General features: G+C 49.7%; 1 protein-coding gene across 1 annotated transcript in view; it reads right to left on the bottom strand.

Moving 5' to 3' along the window:
- Positions 1-24,992, bottom strand: part of FGD5 (FYVE, RhoGEF and PH domain containing 5) — a 99,496-nt gene that overhangs the window by 39,406 nt on the left and 35,098 nt on the right. The window contains exon 4 of the mRNA XM_049766105.1: positions 5,857-5,989. Coding sequence (XP_049622062.1) covers positions 5,857-5,989 — 133 coding nt within the window. The remainder of the gene's footprint in view (positions 1-5,856; positions 5,990-24,992) is intronic.

The raw sequence follows: 24,992 nt of genomic DNA, 5'->3' as shown, positions 1-24,992 counted from the left end.
TGGACCCTGGCCTGGCACATCCCCTGGCCCAGCAAGGGATGGTACCTGGCTTTCCTCGACTTCCCCCCAAAAAAACACCAACTGTCAGATTAAGCTTGATGCAGCCACTTATAACAACCTGGAGATCAGGAAGCAATTTAGGGCCTGGGGTGAATTGCAGCAGCATGTGACCTGAGACAGGGCACAAAGGAAGACTGGTCACAGCTAAGGAGGACAAGTTCCAGCAGGGCCTACCATCTAAACCATCCCACTACCAGCCCTTTGGGACCTCCAGTATTCTGAATAGTGGTCTAAGCCTTGTGGGTGCCTAAGATAACCCAACTCCAGACCTCAGAGTCTGTTTCTGCCTCCTCTTTACTCTCCTCAACTCCCACATCATTGAAAAAAACTCTATGGGGGATTTGTTTGTTTTTGGGGGGTCACACTGGCAGTGAGCAGGGTTGACTCCTGCCTCATGCTTAGGGTTCACTCTTATTTATTTATTTATTTGTGTTTTTTTTTGTTAGTTTTTTGTTTTTTGTTTTTTTGTCACACCCGGCAGCGCTCAGGGGTTACTCCTGGCTCTGTGCTAAGAGATCACTTCTGGCAGTCTTGCGGGACCATATGGGATGCTGAGAATCAAATCCAGGTCTATCCTGGGTTGGTGGCATGTAAGGCAAATGTCCTATCACTGTACTATCACTGTGGCCCCATAGATCACCCTTGATGAGGTTTGCAGACACTATGAGTTATTGGGGATTGAACCTGCATTGGCTGTGTGCAAAGTAAACATCCTCTCTGCTAAATGATGGCTCCAGCCCATGCCTTGAAAAGCCTCTGGACTTCCCACACTGCCTGCTGCCCTGATACTCGATGCTCAGGGTGGAGGCTATCAGCGGGGCTGAGGTAGGGGAAAAAGAGGGTCTAACTCAATGCACCTGACAACCTAGTAAGATTGGGGGTATGCTAACCCCGTGTGGTGAGATTGGATTTCCTCTCCAGCCTGCAGGAGTTCTGGGGAGGTGAGTCTCTGCATGTTCGAGCACTGGGACAGAGGGCTATGGCAGGCTATACTCTACTGGGCTCCCCTAGTCAGTGCCACTGCAGAATGGGACCTGCACAGGGCCAGTGCCTGCAGCCACAAAAATAGGCAAAGCAGGGACCAGAGTGTTAGCACAGTGGTAGGGCATTTACTTTACACGCTGCCAACCCGGGATGGGCCTAGGTTCCATCTCTGGCATCCCATATGGTTTCCCTGAGCCTGCCAGGAACAATTTCTGAGTGCAGAGCCAGGAGTAACCCTTGAGCACTGCCACCGCCACTAGGGACAGCCCATAAACAAACAAACAAACAAACAAACCAAAAGAATAAGTAAAGCAGTGGAAACATAATGAGATGGAAGATCACTGCAAGAGGCGAGCATGAGGAAGGGAATAAACAGGATGTTATAGGCAAGGTCTCTGGGGATATTACAATCATGGCTGAAACTTCTGCAAAGGTGGGCGGAGTTCTGGTGGGGGACTCTGTCATACAAAGGTCTTGGGATGTCTTTCAAGATCATCAGAGAGGATGTACAGGCTGTAAGTGCAAAGGCCTCGGGGTGCCTGTAAGGCCAGGTAGACTTATTGTGTGCTTTCCAATTGCAGCATTGCTTGCAGGACACTCTGTAAAAATCCCTTTTTGATCTATAATTATAACATGGCAACCCAAGGTGATTTGAATTCCAATCTGCCAACCTAGTGCAAATAAACAGACTGGCAAGCTGCAGAGGAAAAGTAGCTGGAGGCCCTTGCGAGATGGTGCCAGGCTCTGCAGTACGAACCTGTGGCATTGCTCAGATCAGGCCCAGATGGTGGCTGGAAGCCAACAGTGGGTCTCCATAGAGAGATCAGGTCAGTTGTGGAAGGATCAGCTTTGAACACAGGACACAGTGAGGGTGGGTGATTTGCAGGTCTATTCACACACCCCTCAAGGGTTGGTGCAGGCAGAACATGTTTGAGGAAGAAAAAGCAGAGAAGAGGATATCTGCAAAGCTAAGGACAATTTGGAGAGAGAGGGGTATCCCCAAAACACCAGCTGATAAGCAAGGCAGTAGGAGGTTCAACAAATAATGGAAACTAGAGGGGCCAGAGCAATAGCACAGCAGTGGGGCATTTGCCTTGCAACGGCTGACTCAAGACGGATCTGGGTTCAATCTCCGGCATCCCATATGGTACCCCGATCATGGCAGGGTTGGTATATAATAAACAATAAAAGTTGTTTATGGCTGGAGATATGGCTCAAGCTTGGACAGGATCACTGGTACCGTGCACCTGAGCAATGCCAGGTGTGGCCCCCAAAATTAAAACAATTTTGCTTGACCAGTGGAGGAAATGAGGCAAGCTATCCCAGGTTTCTAAGATGACACATGAAGCAACTGCACCAACAATACTATCCACATTTCAGTTATTATGAGACAAAGAGGAAAATTCTAGGGGGGCCCATAGCACCACAGTTTTCTCCGTGATGACACAGGACTTGGGAATGAGGTCCCAGGGTTCCTCATCCAAAGTGATTTCAGGTTTTACAAGAAGTAAAATTTCCTGAAGTCTGGCTTATTTATAAAAAAGAGCACAGCAGGGGCTGGAGAGATAGCATGGAGGTAGGACTTTTGCCTTGCATGCAGAAGGATATGGTTTGAATCCCGGAACCCCACATGATCCCCCAAGCCTGCCAGGAGTGATTTCTGAGCATAGAGCCAGGAGGAACCCCTAAGTGCTGCTGTTGTAACCCCCAAACCAAACCAAACCAAACAAACAAACAAACAAAAAAAGAGCAGAGCACAGAGGTAAGGTGCTTGCCTTGCACATGGATGACCAAAGTAACACTATACATGTGGTCCCCTGAGTCTCCCCAGGGGTGAGCCCTGAGCACAGGGCCAAAAAATAAGCCTGGAGCACAGCCAGGTTTAACCAAAAAAGCCAAAAAGAGAAACAAGAAAAAATGAACCATGATTTCTTCAGATGATTACAACTCTGATCCCCCTTGTAAGACTTGGAAGCTGGGCCAGGGGGAGCAAGATGGGGGACTGGGGGCGATGTGAGGAGTGGGAAGAGGAGGGGTAGGGCCAGATGTGAGAACAGGGGGAGGGCAGGGGGAGAAGTGGAGTGGGACCTGCTCTTCCTGTGCCCCTGCAGCTAAACTCTCTCAGGCCGCTCCCTGCGTGGTTCTCCAGGGGCTTCCAGAGTCATGTGGTGTCACTTGGTCCACATCTTGTGTTTGTGATGGGGCACCAGGAAACACTGTAGGGCAGTGTGTGTGTGTGTGTGTGTGTGTGTGTGTGAGAGAGAGAGAGAGAGAGAGAGAGAGAGAGAAAGAGAGAGTCAGACAGAGAGAGAGAGAGAAAGACCTGAGGGATATCATGTATATCTGTGTGTGAGAGAGAAAGACCTGAAAAGTGTTATGTGTGTGTGTGTGTGTGTGTGTGAGAGAGAGAGAGAGAGAGAGAGAGAGAGAGAGAGAGAGAGAGAGAGAGAGAGAGAGAGAGAGAGAGAGAGAGAGAGACCTGAAGGGTGTCATGTCTGGACTCGGGGTCATATGCCCACATAGGTGTCTGGATCAGGCTAGTCCCACTGTTGCACACCCAGATTTAGGAGCACCAGACCATGCTGGTACCTACATATCAATATTATCCAGAGAAGGGTAACTGGGGTAACTGAGACCTCCCCATAGGAAGTGACAGGCCAGGGTCGTCCCTCCTGAGAGTGGAAGGTTGTCTTGTGGGAGGGTTAACAGAATTGGGTCCTCCACCCCAAGACCCATATAAGAGCAGGGGCTCAAACGATGGCCCATGTCCTTTGGTTCCCACATACCCAAACCTTTGGGAACCTGAAAAAGCCTCTTTTCTCTCAATGGAGGCAACTTACTTCCCTTGGATCAGAGTTGAGAGAAGGACTGATGGCAGCAACCATGGCCTGGAGTGATAGAGCGGGTAGGGCATTTACCTTGCCTGTGGCCCACCTGGATTTGATCCACGGCACCCCATAAGGGAATATGGTTCCCCAAGTCTACTTGGAATGATTTTTGAACACAGAACCAAGAGTAACCCCTGAGCACCACCGGATATAGCTCAAAAACCAAAAACAAACCAAAAAAAAAAAAAATCACTGACAGCCTTGAACTGAAGTCCCTTTGGCCTGTGCGTTGTGATCTCAGACTGAGCCTCTCTTAAGGCCTGTCCTGTGCTCTCATATGGAGGAACACAGCGATTGCCAAGCAAGGGCAATTCCTGCTAGCTCCTGAGAGTTGCTTAGCCTAGCGGGAGACACAAGGGGCCCTGATCTGGGTGTGGAGGATGTGGGGGAGAGAGGAGCCTATGCGGGAGCCTCCTTCGCTGCACACAGGCCCTGGCAAGTTACATCTAAAGAGCAAGAAGAGACTCTTTTTTTTTTTTTTTTTTTTTTAAGAAGAGACTCTTGAAGTGAAAACCAGGGATGCAAAGATGCCCAGTAAAATTACACAAGTGTTTGTCAAATGCCTGGAAAGCAACAAGTACCCCCTCATGAAGCACACTCCATAGACTGGAGGTGTGGGAGTCTCAGTGTGGAAACGGGGGAAGGCTTCTCACTGCTCCCCACCCCTAGGCCTGTCCTATCTCTGATCCTTTATATATATAAAGATTATATATGTATATATATCATCTTTATTTAAGCACCATGATTACAAGCATGATTGTAGTTGGGTTTCAGTCATAAACAGAACACCCCCCCCTTCACTAGTGCAACATTCCCACCACCAAAGCCCCCTCCCTCCTTCCCAACCCTTGCCTATATTTGAGACAGGCATTCTACTTCTCTCACTCATTAAGATTGTCATGATAGTTGTTAGTGTAGTTATTTCCCTAATTGCACTCACTACTCCTTGTGGTGAGCTTCATATCGTGAGCTGGTCCTTCCAGCCTTCATCTCTATTATCTCTGGGCCTTATCACAATAATGTCCTTAATATTTCTTAAAATCCATAGATGAGTGAGACTAGTCTATGTCTATCTCTCTCCCTCAGACTTATTCCACTCAGCATGATAGATTCCATGTACATCCATGTGTAGGAAAATTTCATGACTTCATCTCTTCTGACGGCTGCATAATATTCCATTGTGTTTATGTACCACAGTTTCTTTAGCCATTCATCTGTTGAAGGACATTTTGGTTGTTTCCAGAGTCTGGCTATTGTAAACAGCACTGCAATGAATATAGGTGTGAGGAAGGGATTTTTGAATTGTAATTTTGTGTTCCTAAGGTATATCCCTAGGAATGGTAGAGCCGGATCATATGGGAGCTCAATTTCCAGTTTTTGAGCAATCTCCATATTGTTTTCTATCTATAAAGGGATCCTGGCTCTTTCTTTTGCTGTGAGATGCAGTAGATACTGGGGGCTTCTAGAAGGATCAAGAACTGTCACTGATGGAAATCTGAGTGTGAATTCTCTATCCACACCCGATAAAGTACCGGACCCCAACACTCCACCCGGAAAAAGGTTTGGGTCTCTACCAAGCCTTGGTGGAAACCCACCAGCTTCCTTTGCCTTTAGATAAAGAATCCTGTTCTGTCTAAGGACCCTCAGCAGCATGCTTGGAGTTCATGCATATCCCCAATTTACCATTCCCACCACAGAGGGGGAAACTGAGGCCTGGGAATTCATTCTAATCCAACAGTGCTAGTTCACTTCATCCATACAGGCTCTGGGAAGTCCTCAGATTCCTCAGACTCAAGGGGAAAAGAGCAGCCCCAGTGACTCTGGTGTCACGGCTCCAACATCCAGGTCTCCTCCCAGGCCTATGGCTCCAGCCTCTGGGTCCAGCCAGGACCAGGAAACTGTGGATACAAGAAAGGGAACCTACCTTATGTGTGAGGTTGGGGTCTCTGGGAGTGCTGTCCTCCTCCTCTGAGCTCCCCTGTTCTTCATCTGAGGTGGGGTCTTCTCTGGGGGCTGCTGCCGAGATGGGGCACACCTTGTAGGGCTCCGTGTAGGCGCTGAGGACAGAACAGGGGAGAAAGGTCAGCAAGCAAGGGACAGAGGAAGAGGTCTGGGCTTCCACATAGGCCAGAAGCCTTCAGCCAGCACATGGTGGGCAAAGCTGAGGGCTTCCCCAGCTACAAAAGTAGGTAAGACCCACATCCAACCCTCCCATCCTCCATACCTGTAACTACCCTTCCAGCCAGGCTGGCCTCCTTTGGGTTTTTGGTTTTTGTTCTTGTTTTGGTTTACCTAGGATTGAACCCAGGGACATCACGCATACAAGGCAAGTGCTCAGCTGCAAAGATACAGCATGCAAAGATCTGTGTGTCCTATATCCTGGGCCAGCTAAGACAGCAGGATTCATCTAATACACAGCAGCCCACGCTGAGGAGAAATCAAAAACCTTCACTCCTCTTCACTCTACAGCAGTGCTTCTCAATTATTTTCTGTGATGCCCTCCTAGGAAGAAGAGAACATTTTTCGCACCCCCCATGCGACTGTAAATAGTATCTTTATTAAAAAAAACTTTAACCTGCAAAACAAAAATATATAAAATAATTTGAGCTGTTTTTTTTTTTTTTTTCATCAGAGGTGATGTCTGGATGAATGCTCCAATGAACATGTTTTGCAATGCATAGGTTTTCGAAGCGGGGTTTGAAGCAGGACACAGCAACTCTCAGCTCCAGAGACATACAGAGACAAAAACATAGAGCTTAGCTTGTTAGGACAGTGTTTGCTGAGGTCAAACGCACCCCCCTTTACAGAGCCTTGCACCCCCCGGAGGGTGTGCCCCACTATTTGAGAAGCACTGCTCTACAGGCAGGGATGTTTGGTCCTGGGCGATCTGGACTGACCTTGTCAAAGCAGTGTCATCCCTCAAAGTGGCTATGACTTTTGGGCCTCAGAAAGGGATCCAGTGACAGAGGATAGGGTGTGTGATGCATATGTTTCTACCCTGGATGAGATCTGCTCAGGGCATCTATGTCAAGCTGGTATGTGGGGAGGATACTTCATTCCCTTTCTTGACTGACTCTATGAGGTCCAAGGCCTTACTTCCTACTATGTGCACCTAGGCCTATGGCCATGGCAGTTCTCTGCCCTTAAAATACATCTTTATTGCTGTAGTGCTCACTGGATTTTTTTTATTTGATATTTCCCTTTGCATTGTTTCTGGGTTCTGCTTCCTCTTTTTTCTTTCTTCTCTCGAACTGAGGTTGAGAGCCTCTAGAAGGACTCTGACTATTTTCGGCTTATTCGATTTTTTTCCCATTTTATTGCTTTTCTTTTCTTCAAACAAAACCACATAACTTGAACTATCTAAGTCCCCCTCTCCAATTGAGGGGGAAATAATGAAGGGCACCATGACCAAACAGTTGTATGATCACTAAGTAGTAAGCTAGACACAGAGGGGACCACTTATACTAGCAGCGAGGGGGGTTAAGGGAGGGGGATACGAGATTCAAACTGGGGACAGGGGTGGAGGGAGGACAACTCTGGTGATGGGAATTCCCCTGATTTAATGTTAATATGTATCTAAAATATTACTTTTTACTTTGGTCAAAATAAAAAATTATTATAAAAAATATTCTCAATCACTCTTGCAAAGGGTACTTATTTCTCTCCCATCCACCCATCCTTATACATATTCAGTCATCCTTCTACCCATCCATGAATTCATGTTTCTGTTCATCTATTCCTATACCCATATACCCACCCACCCATCCATTCCATCCATCCCTTCCTCTTTCTACCCACACCATCTCTCCCTTCCTCCATCCATCTATCTGCCATTCATCCATCCACATGCCCACTACCTTCTAACATTCAACTTTCTACCCTCTTCGTTATTTATCATCCATGCTTCCATTCATCTAGCCACCCTCTCATCTATCTATTCTCTTATTGCTACTGCATAGATACAGATCAGAACCTACTTCAAGAAAATCACATATGGAGAAATCAAAGATGGCTTCAAGCACTGGCCTGGCTCACAGAAAGACAGTGCTGGTGGCCTGGTGCCCCAATCCCCTGCCTTACAAGCATGACTCCATGAGTTCGATCCCCAGTGCTACCCACATGCTCCAAGTATGGTCTTGGAGCACCAGTAGCTCTGCTGTCTAAAATGCTCAGAGACACAACAGAGTGTGTGATCTCTGGCACATCCCCAGCCAGGTGTGTGAATACTGAGACTAAAGAGTGTGACCCACCCACCCCAAAGATTGCTATGACCAGAATGTATGTAACCACCACAACCAACTGTGTGTGCTGCCCCTGGTGACAATAACAAAACAATGATGATGGCTAAAAGGAGGAAAAGATGAGGAATGGAAGAGGGCACACCAGGTCTTACTCCTGGATTTGCTTAAGGATCTCTCCTTTCAGGGATCGAGGTGGTATACAAGATACTGAGGATTGAGCCCAGGAGGTAAAAGCCTGACCTTCTTCCTATCTCTCTGGGCCCAAGAAGGGCACGGTGCAAAGCTGGGGAAGAGATAAGGCTCAAAGTCAGTCTGCCTGATCTGAACCCTTTTTCTTCCTCTTCCAGCATTTTAATCTTTTTTTTAAATTAACTTTATTTATTTATTGGTTCGTTGGTTGTTGAGCCACACCCAGTGGTGCTAGGGGTCACTCCTGGCTCTGCACTCAGAAATCGCTCCTGGCAGGCTTGGGGGACCATATGGGATGCCGGGAATCGAACCGGGAATCAAACTGGGTCCCTCCTGGGTCGGCTGCATGCAAGGCAAACACCCTGCCACTGTGCTATCTCTCTGGCCTTTAGCACATTAATCTTCTTGTATCTGTTTTCCAGCCTGTAAATGGGCACACTGTCCATAAGGACTGCTATTTCCCCACCAAGGGAACAAAAAGACAGGGTGGGCAGCTCTTACAGAGACTGAGTAGCCTAAAATCCAGACACTGCCTGACCTCTGGCCAGTCACCCAACCTTTCTGTTCATAATCTAAAGTGAAGTTACATGGAGATCTGGAAAGTTCTGTGTGAGACGAAGGAAAAAACATGACAGTGGACAGGATCATCCATTGCCTGTCGTGTGGCAGGACTTTTTGGCCAGCCCAGTGACCCTGCAGAAGGGCCACATTATAACCCCAGGCCATCTCCACAAAGCTGTGACCTCCCTCTGGGCCACACGTGCCTTTCAGGAAGATCAGTCCACACTGCCCGGCAGTGTTACATTAAGGAGTCTTCCACTTTCCAGAAGTCCCGTTGGGGAGAAACATGATGTAACCCGCCCCTTCACTGCCCTTTCCATGCTAGGTCAGGTGACCTGTGCCAGGTGCCACTTGCTTAAGTGCAACCAAATTGTCCAGTAGCTCCTAAGGAAGATACTTAGGCAGGAGTCTGGGGGGGTGGGGGGCACAACTCTGGCCTCAAACCCTGGCCGTGTTGGGGTGAGAACTTGTGAACCAGGCTGAAGGTTCTGGTGGCATCACCTGTCTCCTCAGAGATTAGATCTTCCTGCAACTGTCATCTTTGGGGGACGGGACAGATGGAGAACATGCAGGGTTTGGGGGCTATACTGCCTGGAGCCAGAGTTTGTGATGTGAATTCGGAATTCAGACATGCAGCAGGAAGGCCTCAGGAGCCCAAAACACTCAGTCAACCCTGTGCCTGCCAGTCCCTCCCCTCTGAGAGAGTCCCTCAGATTTCTCTCTAGGCCAGTCTGAGACATTTCCTTTTCCTCTATTACTCCACTGCAAGGGACAGAGATTTTTTGGGATGCAGATTCCCACCCCCACCCGCTGCTCAGCTCCATTCAGTGAAGGTGTCTAAGAACATGAAAGTCAGAGCTCACTGGATGGTGATGAGTCCACTCCGTGAGCCTAAGGCAGGAGCATTGCCATGGGGTGGAGGCAGGCAGGGAGCAGCTGCCTGGAACACCCTCTATGGGATAGGACAGGAAGGGGGGCTCTTTGGGGGATAGCCCATGGGGTGGGAATAGGTTGGGGGCTGCCTGGGGTCTTCTGCCTACCTATAAGGTCAACCAAAGAGTGGTCACTACTGTAGAAATCCCAGGGAAGGAGGGCCCTGCAAGGGTAGTCTGCCATCTTTCACCAAATGGAACCAGGGTCCACATTCTCCTCAAGGCATCCTGGGCTGGATTGAAATCCTGGGATTTCAGTCTAGATCATTCAGACCATCATAGCTGCCCATTGACGTGCAGTGAACAAGGCAGATCAGCCAACTGTCATAGCCTGCCTCTAGAGCTTTTCCATCACCCCTAAAAGCAACACTGCCCACTGCTCCCCAGCCTTGGTACCCATGAGAGTTCTGTCTGTCTCATGTTCCTGCATCCCTGGGACATCCCATCTGGTCCTCTGGGGACAGGCCACTCACCAGGCCCAGCTCTCACAGCCTCCCCCAGTCTGGAAGGTATCAGATTCTCTTTCCCAGCTGGAGATGGGCAAAGAAGGTGGGTCAGCACTTCAGGGTCAGATCTGGCCCCTCTGCAGGCTATCTCAGTGTTCCCACCTGTAAGCTGGGCTTTGAGGTCACGGGCTACAAACCCCAAACCCCAGCTCAACGCTGAAGACTTCTGCACTTTCTCCTGCTGCCTCAGGCACAAGGGAGATGGGAAGAGATACACGGCTGTCTCTGCCTGCTTCGGGCAGTGTGGACAGTGTGACGAGGACACAGTTGGCAATCATGGGCCCTGTCAGAGCGGCCAGGGACTGGGAGAGGGACTCAGGTGGTTGGTAAAGGTGGGGAATCTGAAACATGGTCCCCAGCTCCAAGGACAGACACAGCTGGAGCATGGGGCATAGGGTACAGGAGATGGTGTGTGGGCCAGGAGCCTCAGGAACCCAGTGGTAGATGGAGTCTATACTGCAGGTGCATAGCTGGAGTCGAAGTTTGTCCAGGTGCCCCCGTTGCTGAGGTTCCTTCTCCCAGAGTCCTAAGTTGCATACTTTGGGGACAACCTTGTCCCCAATCCTGATTGCTTAGATACTCGCCCCCTTCCGTGTCACCTCTATGAATAGCTGGAAGGTGCCAGGTTCCCTTGGGGCTCTTTTCCCAGCAGCTGCCCCCAGACAGAGCCACAAAATAGCAGCAGTGAAGACCGTCCTTTGCCTCTTTGTCTGCTGAGTCTGCATGGTCGGGACACCCAGAGAACTCCGAGACAGAGCCAGCCGGAAGGTTCCAACCAGCAGGGAAGATGGAGTCACGAGTATTGGATGCCACACTCCTGGAAGTCCTGCAACTTGGCACTGGCAGCAAAGACACATTTTCACAGAATGGCCACCCTTCGCTCAAGGCCTGTAAGATCCCACAGTTCTGAGAGAGCAGCAGCCACCATCTGAGGAAGTATTTGCTACCCAGGCTCCCTCACAGCAGCCAGGCCCAGCTCCCAGCCCCCCTCCTCCTCCAGGAAGCCCTTCCTGACCATCAAGGCCACTCTATCAGGGAAGCTGATAAGGCTCAATTTTCAATTTTCAGGCCGTACACTGGCTAATGGGCCCCTTTCCAGGTTGTATCGGTTTTTTTTTTTTTTTTTAATGGTTTTGGGGTCAAACCCAGCAGCTCTCAGGGGTTACTCCTGGCTCTATGCTCAGAAATCGCTCCTGGCAGACATGGGGGACCTTATGGAATGCTGGGACTTGAACCACCGTCTATCCTGGATCAGCTGTGTGCAAGGCAAACACCCTACTGCTGTACTATCTCTCTGGCCCTCCTCAATTATTTTCTATTCTTCATTCTACAGTCTTCTCGAAGAGACATTCTAACTCTTGTTCAAAGCCTGCCCCTGTTTGGCCACAACAGCTTCGCCTGTCTGTCCTGAGCCATAGGTTCCTCTCATCCAGCTGTGTCCTGAGCACTTCATATGGTTTCTCGCCCTCCCTAGCCTGGGCTTCTCCCTGCTAGCCCCCAGCACTGAGCATGTCTGAGAGCTCTGCTCAGTCACTTCCAGTTTCACTGACCCCTGTGGACTCACGAGTATGCCAGGGCCTGAATACACTCAGGTTGGAAAGTTCCAGAATCTGACCTGCCCAATCCAGTACCAGCGTCACTGACAGCATCAGATCCCCTGCACTTCTGTCTGCCCCTTAAGCACCTTTCATGCCTCTTTGCTCCGGGCCACTTCCATGCTCAAAGACAGACAGAAGACAAGAAGTTGAGCCGTGCTCAGAAGCAGACCAGGAAAGGAACCCCCAAACCTCAGTGTGAAGTAAGGCAAAGTTTGTCTTGCACGCAGAAGGACGGTGGTTCAAAGCTTGGCATCCCATATGGTCCCCTGAGCCTGCCAGGAGTGATTTCTGAGCGTAGAGCTAGGAGGAACCCCTGAGCGCTGCCAGGTGTGACCCCAAAACAAAAAACAAAAATAAAACAAAAGAAATAAAAGCATGCAGAAGCGTGCATATGAGTACTGAGTGTGCAAACATGTAATCATACGTGTATGAGCATAAGGGGATACATGTTTGCCTGTGTGTGCAAGGGGCTATAAGAGATATATGTGAGTAATCATGATCTCCAGGGAAGGAGCCTGGGACATGGGACATATGTCCCTCTTTGGAAGCTAGGAGGGTGGAGAAGAGGTGATAGGCAGGAGGTCCCTCTAGCATGGAAGAAAGGGGCGAAAAGGGTGGGGAACGGAGGGACCCTCTAGCAGGGAGGGAAGGGGCAAACATGCCAGGGAATTTGCAGCCATGGCACTGGAGATAAAAGGGGATTATTGTGTGTGTTTTGGGTGCCCCGCCCCCCCCCCCCCCCCCCCCCCCCGCAATATCCATCTCCAGGTAAGGAGGGTGGAGAGAGGCAATGGGGGTAGGGAGCTAGCAATGTGCAGTGAAAGCCCTTGGCTATGGGGTGGGAGGGCAGCCAGCTGCTGCTGTACCCCAGGTAAGGGTCAACCTGATGAGCTCAGACTGATGAGAAAGCCCAAGCTGGAGCCTGGGGAGCCTTGGGGAGGACACAGTCTGGGAGAAGGTGGGGTTTCTCCTGAAGCACCCCCAGCTGCAACCGCACCCCAACCCCTGGCTGGGACTCTCATCCTGTCTCCATCAAAGCAGGCCTGGCTCAGGGAATGTAAATTCCCATCCAATTTTTACTCAAGCTTTTTAAAAATAAACTACTTGATCCATTTTTTACCCAATTTCGTTCCAGAACCTTCTCAAGAAACATTCTGTGTCAAGTTTGTCTGCCTGGGTGACACGGGGTCTGGCATGTCCGAGTCCCACATTGTTGCTTAAATTGAGGCAGGGGGGAGACTCCCCCACTTAAGGAAGGGGAAAGTAATGTTTAGGGTGGGCAGGAATAAGGAAGGAGCTGAGGTCAAATGACAGAGCTGCAGGGGTGAGGAGGGCCAGGTCAGCAAGGAAGTGGGTTGGGTCCCTCAATAACAAAGTGCCAGCACCTTGGGCTGGGAGGAGGGGATCCCAACAGCACCCAGACACGTCTTCTGGGGTGGGGAACCCCACCCTTCTCTAGCCACCGCCTCCTGGGCCTGGTCCTCCATTTCCTGTAAACATGGCTACTTCCTCTGGGGAGGGCTTGGAAGCTGAAGTCACACCTGGCCACCACAGTGCATGGGTCGCTCTACATCCCAGCCACACAAACATTGACCACTGCTCCCCAGAAAAGCCAAGAGGTGGGCCCAGCAAAGCTGAAGGATGGGCAGGACACAGCTCAGTGTACGTAAGCCTGGACAGTAGCCCTTCGATGCTGACCCTCAAATTGAGTCCCCCTAGGAGAATATCTGGGGGCAGAGACTTTGTAGCTGGCCTGCTACCCACTGTGCCAGTCGGAGCAAGTTCCCTGGGCCTTGGTTTATTTATTTATTGTTTTGGTTTTTGGGTCACACCTGGCAGCGCTCAGGGGTTCCTCTTGGCTCTACACTCAGAAATAGCTCCTGGCAGGTTCGGGGGGCCATATGGGATGCTGGGATTTGAACCACGGTCCTTCTGCATGCAAGGCAAATGCTCTACCTCCATGCTATCTCTCTGGCTCCTAGGTTTTCTTATCTGCTTAATGGAACAGAAGATAGACCTATCTCCCTGCCTTCTGGGGAAGGACTTCAGGAGCTGGCACCAAGGGACATCACGAGGACAATTGTGACGACACTTGGGGCTGTGTTGTTGACTTGTGTCTTGACCTTTCCGGTCAAGTACAGAGTCAGCACTGCAGGTCACAAGCCACCAGGGACACATAGATTTCTGACCTTAAAATAGTTCTGAATGGGGACCGGAGAGATAGCATGGAGGTAGGGCATTTGCCTTGCAAGCAGAGGGACAGTGGTTTGAAACCCGGCATCCCATATGGTCCCCCGAGTCTGCCAGGAGCGATTTCTGAGCATAGAGCTAGGAGTAACCCCTGAGTGCTTCTGGTGTGACCCCAAAAAACGAAAAACAAAAGGCAAAACAAAACAAAACAGTTCGGAAGGAGGGGCTGGAGCAACAGCACAGGTAGGATACATGCCTTGCTTGTACAGGCCAACCTGGGTTCCATCCCAAGCATCCCATCATGGTCCTCTAAGCACCACCAAGAGCAATCTCTGAGTCCAGAGGCAGGAGTAGCCCTTGAGCACTGCTGAGTGTGGCCTCCCCCAAAACATCCCAAGTGAAAAGGTTGCTCTGGAGGTTGGAGACACTTGTTCTGTCAGGAACTTGGTCCCATGACCTGGAGGGGAGGCATAAATGACTGTTCTCTTCTATGCCTCAACTTCTCAAGTGGCCACTGCTTTGCCCACCACATGGACTGGAAGACCAAAAAGAGAGAAAAAAGCAAACCAACATGTCAGAGGGGCTTGGGGTAGGTAGGGGAAACAAAACTTGCTGTCCCCAAAACCTCAAGATTCAGAGCTCACATGATGATGTGAGTGCCACACCTGCCTCTATTCCCTGAGCTGGTCTCAGGAACAGAGACCCCCCCATCACTGAGGACAATGTGCTCGCTCAGGCCACAGATCCCTAAGGATTCAGGCTTAGGCATTTGGGGTTCAGCTTGGTGCACAGTACCTCCAACAGAGAGGAGGAAGAGAAGTCCTGTGACCTGCCCAGAAGGGGCACAAAGGGTAGAGGAAACCGTGACATCTGGCCCCAAGGCTGTCAAGTCTCCCCTTAGCATGAAGATATCATTGGTGGGAAATCCCATACTGGGCATGGGACAGGGGTGTTCCAGGCTGGAACCACAAGAGCACCCCCACAGGGTTCATACATGCCAGGCATGTGGTCTGCCCTTGAGCCACATGCAGGCCCCCCTGGGTGGGGTGTCCACAATTCTGAGCCTGGCACAAATTGGGGGGCAGGCCAGGGGGCTCCCCTAAAGGCTCAGGAGCCCTGTGATCTGGATCTAGGACCCAAGTTTGGGTATCTGGAATTATTTACTAGCTGGGCAGCAAAGCCTGCTTTTTTGAGGGGAGGAGCGGTGGGGCTGTTAGTCACCGCTTTGAAATAGGGGTTCTGAGAGCTCGGCAGCACCCCAGCTGGCTCAGCCTTCTCCTCACGCCCAGGACAGAGATTGTAACAATGGAGGGGTCAGGACAAGCTCCTCTCACAGGGCTCTGCTGGCATAGGACGAAAGAAAGTGCTGGAAAAAAAGACAGTGAGTTGGAACACAGACCTCATGCCCCCACATGGCATGCCCCCCGCATCCATCAGCCCATCCTCACGACTCTTCTGTCAGCTTCCTGGGGAGCATCCCTCAGCCCCAAAACCAGCTGAGACATTTCCTTCCACGTGCAGTGCAGGCTCAGCACCCGTGATTAATTAAGAGTTTGGGATGTGGGGCCGGGTAGGTGGCGCTGGAGGTAAGGTGTCTGCCTTGCAAGCGCTAGCCAAGGAAGGACCGCGGTTCGATCCCCCGGCGTCCCATATGGTCCCCCCAAGCCAGGGGCGATTTCTGAGCACATAGCCAGGAGTAACCCCTGAGCGTCAAGCGGGTGTGGCCCAAAAACAAAAACAAAAAAAAAAAAAAAGAGTTTGGGATGTGGCTCAAATGGTTGGGCACAGGTTGGTATATAAGAAGTTGGGTCAGCTCCCTAAACTCCAGCACTACTGGGTGGGGCCCCCATAAACTAATACTAATAACAATATAATAAATAAATATAATATTTATATAATATATTTCTATATATATATATAATAAAACAAGAAGCATAAAATGATGAATCCCTTACTGGGATTCAAGAGAAACTTTTGTTTTGTTTTGTGTTGCTTTATGTGCTGTACCCAGCTCAGGGTTTACTTCTGGCTCTGTACTCCAGGATCACTCCTGGTGGGGCACAGGGGACCATATGTGATGCTGGGGGCCAAACCTGAATTGGCAGCATGCAAGGCAAGTGCCCTCCCCACTCTACTACCACTCCAACTTCAAGAGAACATCTTTATTGTTTGTTTGTTTTTTTAAGGCCATATACGGTGGTGCTCAGGGGTTACTCCTGGCTCTGCACTCCTGGCAGGCTCAGGGGGACCATATGAGATGCCAGGGATCGAACCTAGGCTGGCTGTGCAAAGCAAATGCCCTACCTGCTTGTTATGTTATCACTCTGGCCCCAAGAGAAACATCTTGTGTGAGGCAATGACTGCCTGCTGAAGGGCTGTTCTGGGACAGCTGTATTTACCCAAGTGAGAAGGACCTCAAGTCCCTTAAGCCATACCCACTTTCCCCGATCTACTCTTTAAGCATCCCAAGGCCTCATCCTCTGTCCCCGAGAGCCTGCCTGGTCTGTCCCACCTGAGTCTTGGCCTCTGGCTGCATTCTGGGCTTGGCTCAGAACTGCAGAGCCTGGCTGAGCTACAGGATGTGAACAGTGAGAGCTACCAGCAGCTTTTCACACTTGACATCCAGCACATGGCATGCTGTGAGTCCCAAGCCCTCACTTCAAGAGCCCTGTCCTTCCAGCCCCACTGAGATCAGAGTCCCTTTCATTCCCATACAAATCGTGTGTGTGTGTGTGTGTGTGTGTGTGTATATGTGTGTGTGTGTTTGGATCACACCCAGCAACGCTGAGGGGTTACTCCTGGCTCTGCACTCAGAAGTCACTTCTGGCAGGCTCTGGAGACCATCTGGGATGCCAGGAATCGAACCAGAGTCCATCCTGTGTTGGTTGCATGCAAAGGCAACCCCCCTACCGCTGTGCTATCGCTCCGGCAACATCCATGCAAACTTCTGCTGGAGAAATTGAGGAAACAAAGCCATCTGGGTTGCAGGTGATTTCAGGATATGCTCAGGGCTGCCTTGATATCCTGATGGCCAAGGAGTCCCTTCTACACTTAGAGCACTTAGGGAAAAATCTCCCAGGGTGGCCTGGGAGGATGGTGCCAGTATCCAGGAGGGGAAGATAGAAAAAGAGAAAGAACAAAGCTCAGAACCCCAGGGGGCTTGGGAATGAGCTCAAACTCTAGTTGGGAGCAGATCAGAGGGTGAGGCCACCCCTCCTGACTGCTTCCCACCCCTGGGATGGGGACCGTTTCATTCACTCACATGAGAAAGAGGCTCCTGGGATGAAAGTTGCTCTCCAGCCTAATGGTGCACAGGGAAGAGGGGAGACTAGAGAGAAGAGTGGAAGGGCTCTGTATGGAGGGGCTGGAAGAAGTGGGGACTTCCTTCCCATTGAGGGTAGCCTTGCACTGGGTAGTCAGACACCTCCCTGACCAGCTGAGTTCTTTCATGGACTCCTGCGACAGGCGCTGACCACTCCATCTTGCAGATGGGAACACCAAGGTACAAGGGGTACAGGGCAAGATTTAGCCACAGGGCAGGTTCCATGGGCTGGAAAGTAGGGTGCTTAGACACTGAAAAGCAGGCCACCCAAACACTTAAAAATGGTGCCCTGACACTGGGCCTGCAACCACTTGATGGAGTTAATCTTACCCTCAAGACCCTACCTTAGGGGCCCCCATTCCCTCATCTAAATGTCATATTGTCATCCAGCTCACAGGCTGTGCCTCACCCACCCACCCCAAGAGGAGAAGCCAAAGGGTCAGAGCTGTGTCTCTCTAAGACAAACTGGGGATACTATGGAAAGTTTGTGAACAGACCCTATCCCTGTGAACCTCAGGATTTCTGGGCACAAAACCTGCATGTTTGATCTGTGGTTTGAATGTCTCATCTGGGGGGGGGGAGTGGTCTCCAAACTGGAATAAAATAAGGCAAAAGCTTTTCTTAAGTTTAAAATTTTAATAAATTAAACTACTGGGGTATTTTTGTTTGTTTGTTTGTTTTTGGGCCACACCTGGCGGTGCTCAGGGGTTACTCCTGGCTGTCTGCTCAGAAATAGCTCCTGGCAGGCACGGGGGACCATATGGGACACCGGGATTCGAACCAACCACCTTTGGTCCTGGATCGGCTGCTTGCAAGGCAAACGCCGCTGTGCTATCTCTCTGGGCCCAGGGGGTATTTTTTTAAGGCATATGAAATTCTGAAATCTGGAACTGGAGAGATAGTACAGTAGGTAGGATTCTTGCCTTATATGTGGCCCACCCAGGTTCAATCCCTGGATCTCCATATGGTGCTCTGAGCCCTGCCAGAAGAAAGCTCTGAGCATCTTGGGGTATGACCAAAAATACAAACAACAACCCCCCCAAAAAATAAGAAAAGAAGAAAGAAAACCTGAAACTCTTTTTTTTAGGGGTTCCTCCTGGCTCTACACTCAGAAATCACCCCTGGTAGGCTCGGGGGACCATATAGGATGCCAGGATTCAAACCGCTGATCTTCTGCATGTGAGGCAAACGCCTTATCTTCATGCTATCTCTCCGGCCCCAGAAAACCTGAAACTTTAAGGCAGATGAGAGACCCAGAGATTTGGGCCCCAAGCCCTGCTCCCCTCTTTGTGCCACACTGGGCAAGTCCCTTTGCTTTTTAGAGCATATGTTTCTCCACCTTCAGGGGACTCTTATCCTTCCATTCACTGGAAGAGGAAGAGGACCCAGGTGTAGACCCCAGACCATGCCCCCTTTTGCCCCTCGACTGCCACAGAACTGCTCCCTGGTAGGTAAGGACAGAATGAGATCTCATCCACAGTGGTGGGAATGGGGGGACCCCAGCGCACCTCCCCCCTTGCCCACAGTCAGATGGCATCCAGATGGAGCTGGCATGAAAGGCCTGGGTGGAGGCCTGTCTGCTGCTGGTAACTGTCACACCCCCATGAGCATCGTCCAGAACAGGGGGGGGGGCAGGCCCCACCTGCTAGCTTGATAGGAAACATCTGGCCAGCACCTTGCTTGGCTCTTGTCTCAGGGAGTAACAGCCCCCCCAAAGGGTGCCCAGAGTCGGGTTCCCCCAAACTACACTCACACCCTAGACTGCTGAGCTACTAACAGAAACCCTGCCCGGGTGCCAGAATGCACAGCACAATACAATGCTAAACCCAGGGTGGGTCTGTGCTTTGAGCAAGAGCCAGAGTCTAAAAAGCAAAGAAGAAATCCACTCAAATACGAAACAGAAACAAACAAATAAAAAAAAAAAAAACAGCAAATAGATGAAAAGGCAACTGGCTGAACTTTGGGGTTCTGCTTCTCAAAGAAACATGGAGAACGCAATGCTCAGGGTTGTGTGATTAAGAACAAGAAACTTCATATTTCACTTAAGTCCTTGCAAAATCCTTCCAAAAAATGATCCATTTTTAATAGTCAGAGAAGCCTCAAGCCTTGTCTGAGGATTTGTATTAGCCATGACGAAAGCAGGTCCCATATTCTCTCTCTCTCTCTCTCTCTCTCTCTCTCTCTCTCTCTCTCTCTCTCTCCCCCTCTCCTTTTTTTCTTTCACTGTAACAATATTGTTACTGACTTGATATCACGCCTATCACTTTTCAGCACTCAGTTCTTGTCCAGAGTGATTTTTTTCAACTATCATTGTCATATTGGTCTCTTCTCTGAACACCCAACAATAAAATAAAAATATTTTGTAGGGACTGGAGAGATAGCATGGAGGTAGGGCGTTTGCTTTGCAAGCAGAAGGATGGTGGTTCGAATCCCGGCATCCCATATGGTCCCTGAACCTGCCAGGGGCAATTTCTGAGCGTAGAGCCAGGAGTAACCCCTGAGCACTGCCGGATGTGACCCAAAAACAAACAACAGCAACAACAAAATTTGTAAAAAAAAAAAAAAAAAAATAAAGCTACAAGCCAGGCTTCAGGGAGAAGGTGGGACTTAAAAAACAGAATGACAAATGGCTGACCATTGGTAGGGTCTGACTAACAGGATGAAAGCACAGAACAGACCAGCCAGAGCATGGAGCAAGTAAGGGCCAGGTGGAATTCCTGCAGCAGGCAGGAGAGTGGTGAATCCAAAGAGAGGTTCTGGAGGTGGGATGACTAGGCACTCACTGCTAGAATTGGCCCCCCGAAGGTGAGTTCCAGATCCCAGTGGCAGGAGGGGAACTACTGTGATCTGGGGTCCCAGAAAATTTCATTCGCTCTGTGGAGGGATGTTGGGGGGATGAGGCTGGGAGCACTGCCAGTCAGTGAGAGGACATGGGGGACATTTTCTGATGATACTGTGTCCAATGTGTCCAATACAGCTGGTGTGTTGGGTAGCCTGAGAAAAAGCACCCCCAAATCCACCAGTCCAAATGCCTGAAAGCAAGTAACTATCTGGTTTTTGCCTTTGGGGTTGAAAAGCCAGAGAAAGAGGGCTGAAGATATAACACAGCGGTAGGGCATTTGACTTACATGCATGCCTCACATCTGAGAGGAACCCGGTCCGATTTCCAGCATCCCATGTGGTTCCCCAGCCTGTCAGGGGTGATTTCTGAATCAGGAGTAACACCTGAGTGCTGCTGGGTGTGACCCAGAAACCAATCAATCAATAAAAGAAAAGCCAAAGAAAGCCAGGGTCTGAGAAAGTCCTAAGAGGGTGGCCCCAGGGGTTGCTAACCTAGGGATAGAAGCATTCTTTTTTTTCTTTTTTCTTTTTTTGGTTTTTTGGGCCACACCCGGAGATGCTCAGGGGTTACTCCTGGCTGTCTGCTCAGAAATAGCTCCTGGCAGGCACGGGGGACCATATGGGACACCGGGATTTGAACCAACCACCTTTGGTCTTGGATCGGCTGCTTGCAAGGCAAACGCTGCTGTGCTATCTCTCCGGGCCCAGAAGCATTCTTATAACTGGGATGTGGAAAGCAGGCAAGAAAGGGGGACAGGTACTCCCCAATCAGACCCTCTCTGGTCAGCATGACTTTCATTTCACACCAGATTCAGGGAACAGCCTTTGGGACACCCCCAATCCAACACCCAGTTCCCGTCTAGAAAAGAGAACACGTCCCTGACTTTTCAGCCACTCTTCAGAAATTTTAGCCAACATGAAGCACCATGCCTCTCCCCTTCGCTAGCCCTGCTCCTCGCCTTCCTCTCTTCAGGAATCCTTTGCGTGTCTTGGATTCTGGAATTGTTCCCGCTCACAGCCATCTCCACGGTTTGGCAGCTCTCTGTAACGTGCCACCAAACAATGTGGCCTTAGGCCAGCTGCAGGTACTGCTGCCAAGAGCTGTGGCTGGAACCTTCCATAGCTCCCACTGTCCCACAGTTACTGAGGTGAAGTCTTTCTGCACCAGAAGTTTTCATGGCCCCTAGGAGATTGAATCCCCCTACAGGAAGGGCACTCATATCAAGCTTGAGGACCACTGGGCACAGACCCGCTGGGAGATTTTTGGCAAATCCACACACACACCCTTTCTGGCTGCCATATCTCCTGTGGAAATAAATAAACCCCATGCACTGAAGAACTTGTGTCCCAGATTTGCTCTTTTGCTTCAGTGCTCTCCCCCATGTAGCTAGATACACCTAGTGTTCCAATTGCAAGACAAAGACAGTGATTTAGGGGCCACAACTGAATACCTGGGTAGTCACCTACTCTCACGGCAGAGCTTGGCACAGGGCCTGGCAAAGCTTGGCATACCTTAGGGATGTTTATTCATTTAAGAAATGGTGGGGCCGGAGAGATAGCATGGAGGTAAAGCATTTGCCTTTCATGCAGGAGGTCATCGGTTCGAATCCCGGCGACCCATATGGTCCCCCGTGCCTGCCAGGACCAATTTCTGAGCCTGGAGCCAGGAATAACCCCTGAGCACTGCCGGGTGTGACCCAAAAAACAAAAAAAAAAAAAACAAAAAAAAAAGAAATGGTGTATATGGGCTGGAGTGATGATAGCACAGTGGTAGGGCATTTGGCTTGCATGAGGACGACCCAGGATGGATCCCGTTTCAATTCCCGGCATCCCATATGGTACCCTGAGCCTGCCAGGAGCGATTTCTGAGTGCAGAGTCAGGAGTAACCCCTGAGCGCTGCTGGGTGTGACCCAAAAAACAAAAACAAACAAACAAAAAAAAGTGGTGTATAACATCAAGAAATATGGAGTATAAGAAGACACAACAGTTTTAGATAAGGATTAGTCCTTGTGGTCTTCAGGGGTTCTCAGGAGTCCTTGTGGATTCCTGGGACCCCTCCTGGAAATTCTTGGCTAACCAGGACAGTGGTCCAATGCAAGACCTGATGATCTGACATGTCTCTTGCCCTTCATCTAGGTCACTGGAACTACACCTGAGGGGCCTCCTCGGCCACATGTAGTGGTGTCTGGAGGACCCTGAGATACCAGGAATTGAACTGGGATCATCCATAGTGCCTTAACTCCTGTGCTAACTCACTGGCCCTAAGATGGGAGATTTTATGAACAACTTGAGTACAACTACTTTAAACACACCCGCAACACATGGCATAAAAAAAAAAAAGAAACCGATGTAAAATGTAAGTATATCAGCTCGTTTTTAGCTGCTGTCAGATCTATCTGCAAACTGTGCAGGTAAAGTTAGCAAGTGCCTCTTTTTCAGACTGTAGGGCCCAGAAACAACATAGCTACCTGCTAACATGGCTGAGACACTGGAGTGTCCTGCAACATTAGAAAGAAGTGGGCAGACCCACATAACTTTACCAGAGTCAACATCCAGTCAGGTCCCACTTCTGCTGGAAAAAGAAATATTCGGGGGGGGGGGATTTAAGTGTGGGTGCAAGTAATTACCCCCATAGGTGATATACACTTGTCTGCATCTGTGGGGGCCAAGGACAGGAGGTTTAAATGTTCCTACAGAGCCGATTTTTAGAGTGTATGTTCCCCTTTTCCCCTTTTTTTTTGGGGGGGGTCACACCTGATGGTGCTCAGGGGTTATTCCTGGCTCTGAGCTCAGAAATTGCTCCTGGCTCAGGGGGACCATATGGGATGCTGGGGATTGGACCCGCATCTGTCCTGGGACAGCCACATACAAGAAAAATGCCCTACAGCTGTGCTACCACTCTGGTCCCAATGTTCTTTTTTTTTTTTTTTTCTTCCCTGTTTTAGGGCTACACCAATTGACACTCAAGGGTTAGTTCTGGCTATGCGCTTAGAAATCTCCCCTGGCTTGGGGTACCATATGTGATGCTGGGGGATGGAACTAGGTTAGTGCGTGCAAGGCAAATGCCCTACTGCCTGTGCCACTGCTCCGGCCCTCCCGATGTTCCCTTTTTAAAAAAATTTTTTTCAGGGGGCTGGAGCAATCGCATTTGGCTGACTTGACGACTTCAATCTCTGGCATCCCATATAGGATGGAATGTTAGGAGTGATTTTTGAGTGCAGAGCCAGGAGTAATCCCTGAGCACCACCAGTTTGGCCCCAAAACAAAAGCACAAACATAGAAATAATAGTAACATTTCAGGTCAGAGCAATAATATAACAGATAGTGTACTTGCCTTGCATGCAGCCAATCCAAGTTCAATCCCACACATCCCATATAGTCCCCCAAGCCATGGCAGGAGTGCAGAGCAAGGAATAACCCACTGAGCGTTGCCAGGTATGACCCAAATGCACCAAACCCCAACATTAAATATATAATCAATATTTACAGGAACTAGAGAGATAGGTAGGGCACTTGTCTTATATACAGCCAACCCGTATTCCATTCCTGGCATTCTTTTTATGGTCCTCTGTTATCAGAGCATTATAGAGTGTGGCCCTTCAGTTTATTTTTAAATTTGACATTTAGAGGTCAGGGAAATAGTACAGGGGTTAGGGTACAAACTCAAGCTCGACTTCTGGACATTCCCCCAAGCACCACCACCAGGGTGGAACCCCAGGACCCAAACAGGGATTTTGACCCACCTGGATAAAATTAATCCCAGTGTCCCCCCTACAACCACCACCCCCCAGCTTCTGGGCACTGCTTAGAAGACCAGGAAATAAAAATAAAAGGGCATACAATGAACGCAGATCATTGATTCATTTCAAGTATTCAATGTAACCATAAAAAAAATGTCCATTTTTTTCTGGGGCCGGAGAGATAACACAGCAGTAGAGCATTTGCCTTGCATGTGGCTGACCCAGGACGAACCTGGCTTCAATCCCTGGCATCCCATATGGTACCCTTAGCCAGGAGCGATTTCAGAGTGCAGAGCCAAGTAGTGACCCCTGAGCGTCACTGGGTATGGCCCCCAAACAAAACAAAACAAACAAACAAATGTCCATCCTGGAGGCCTGAGTGATAGCACAGCAGGTAGGGCATTTGACTTGCAAAAGGCTGACCCAAGTTTGATCCCCAGCATCCCATATGGTCCCCCAAAGCCTGCCTGGCGTTCTTTCTGAGAACAGAGCCTGGAGTAAAACACCTGGGTGCCACTGGGTGTGGTCCCAAAACAAAACAAAACAAAACAAAAAAAACCCCCAAAACAAAAAGTCCATCCTTTGTAACATTACCCCATCAATTTTTAATTGACTTCTTTTCCTAGTTACAATATTCCTGCTCTGAGAAGCTCTTAGCTTCTTCACAACTTTGAAACAGGCAATATGCTACCATCAACTTGAGTCTCTAGGGTCCATAGACACCAACCTCCCAGATCTTACTTGCTTTCTAACTAAAAATTTATAATTTTTAAACCCATTTTACTCTCCTTCCCTCCCAACCCCACCAAGCTCTTCTCTTTCATCTATGAACTTGTCTTTTATGGGGGGTTGGAGAAAGGACCTCCCAAGGGGGCTCAGTGTGAGAGCTTGAAGAAGCTAAATGAATGCCAGCAACCACCAAGGCCATTTAAGGATTCC

Source organism: Suncus etruscus, chromosome 20 (assembly GCF_024139225.1).
Source record: "Suncus etruscus isolate mSunEtr1 chromosome 20, mSunEtr1.pri.cur, whole genome shotgun sequence".
NCBI lineage: Eukaryota > Metazoa > Chordata > Mammalia > Eulipotyphla > Soricidae > Suncus > Suncus etruscus.
This window is presented reverse-complemented; position numbering and strand designations above follow the sequence as displayed.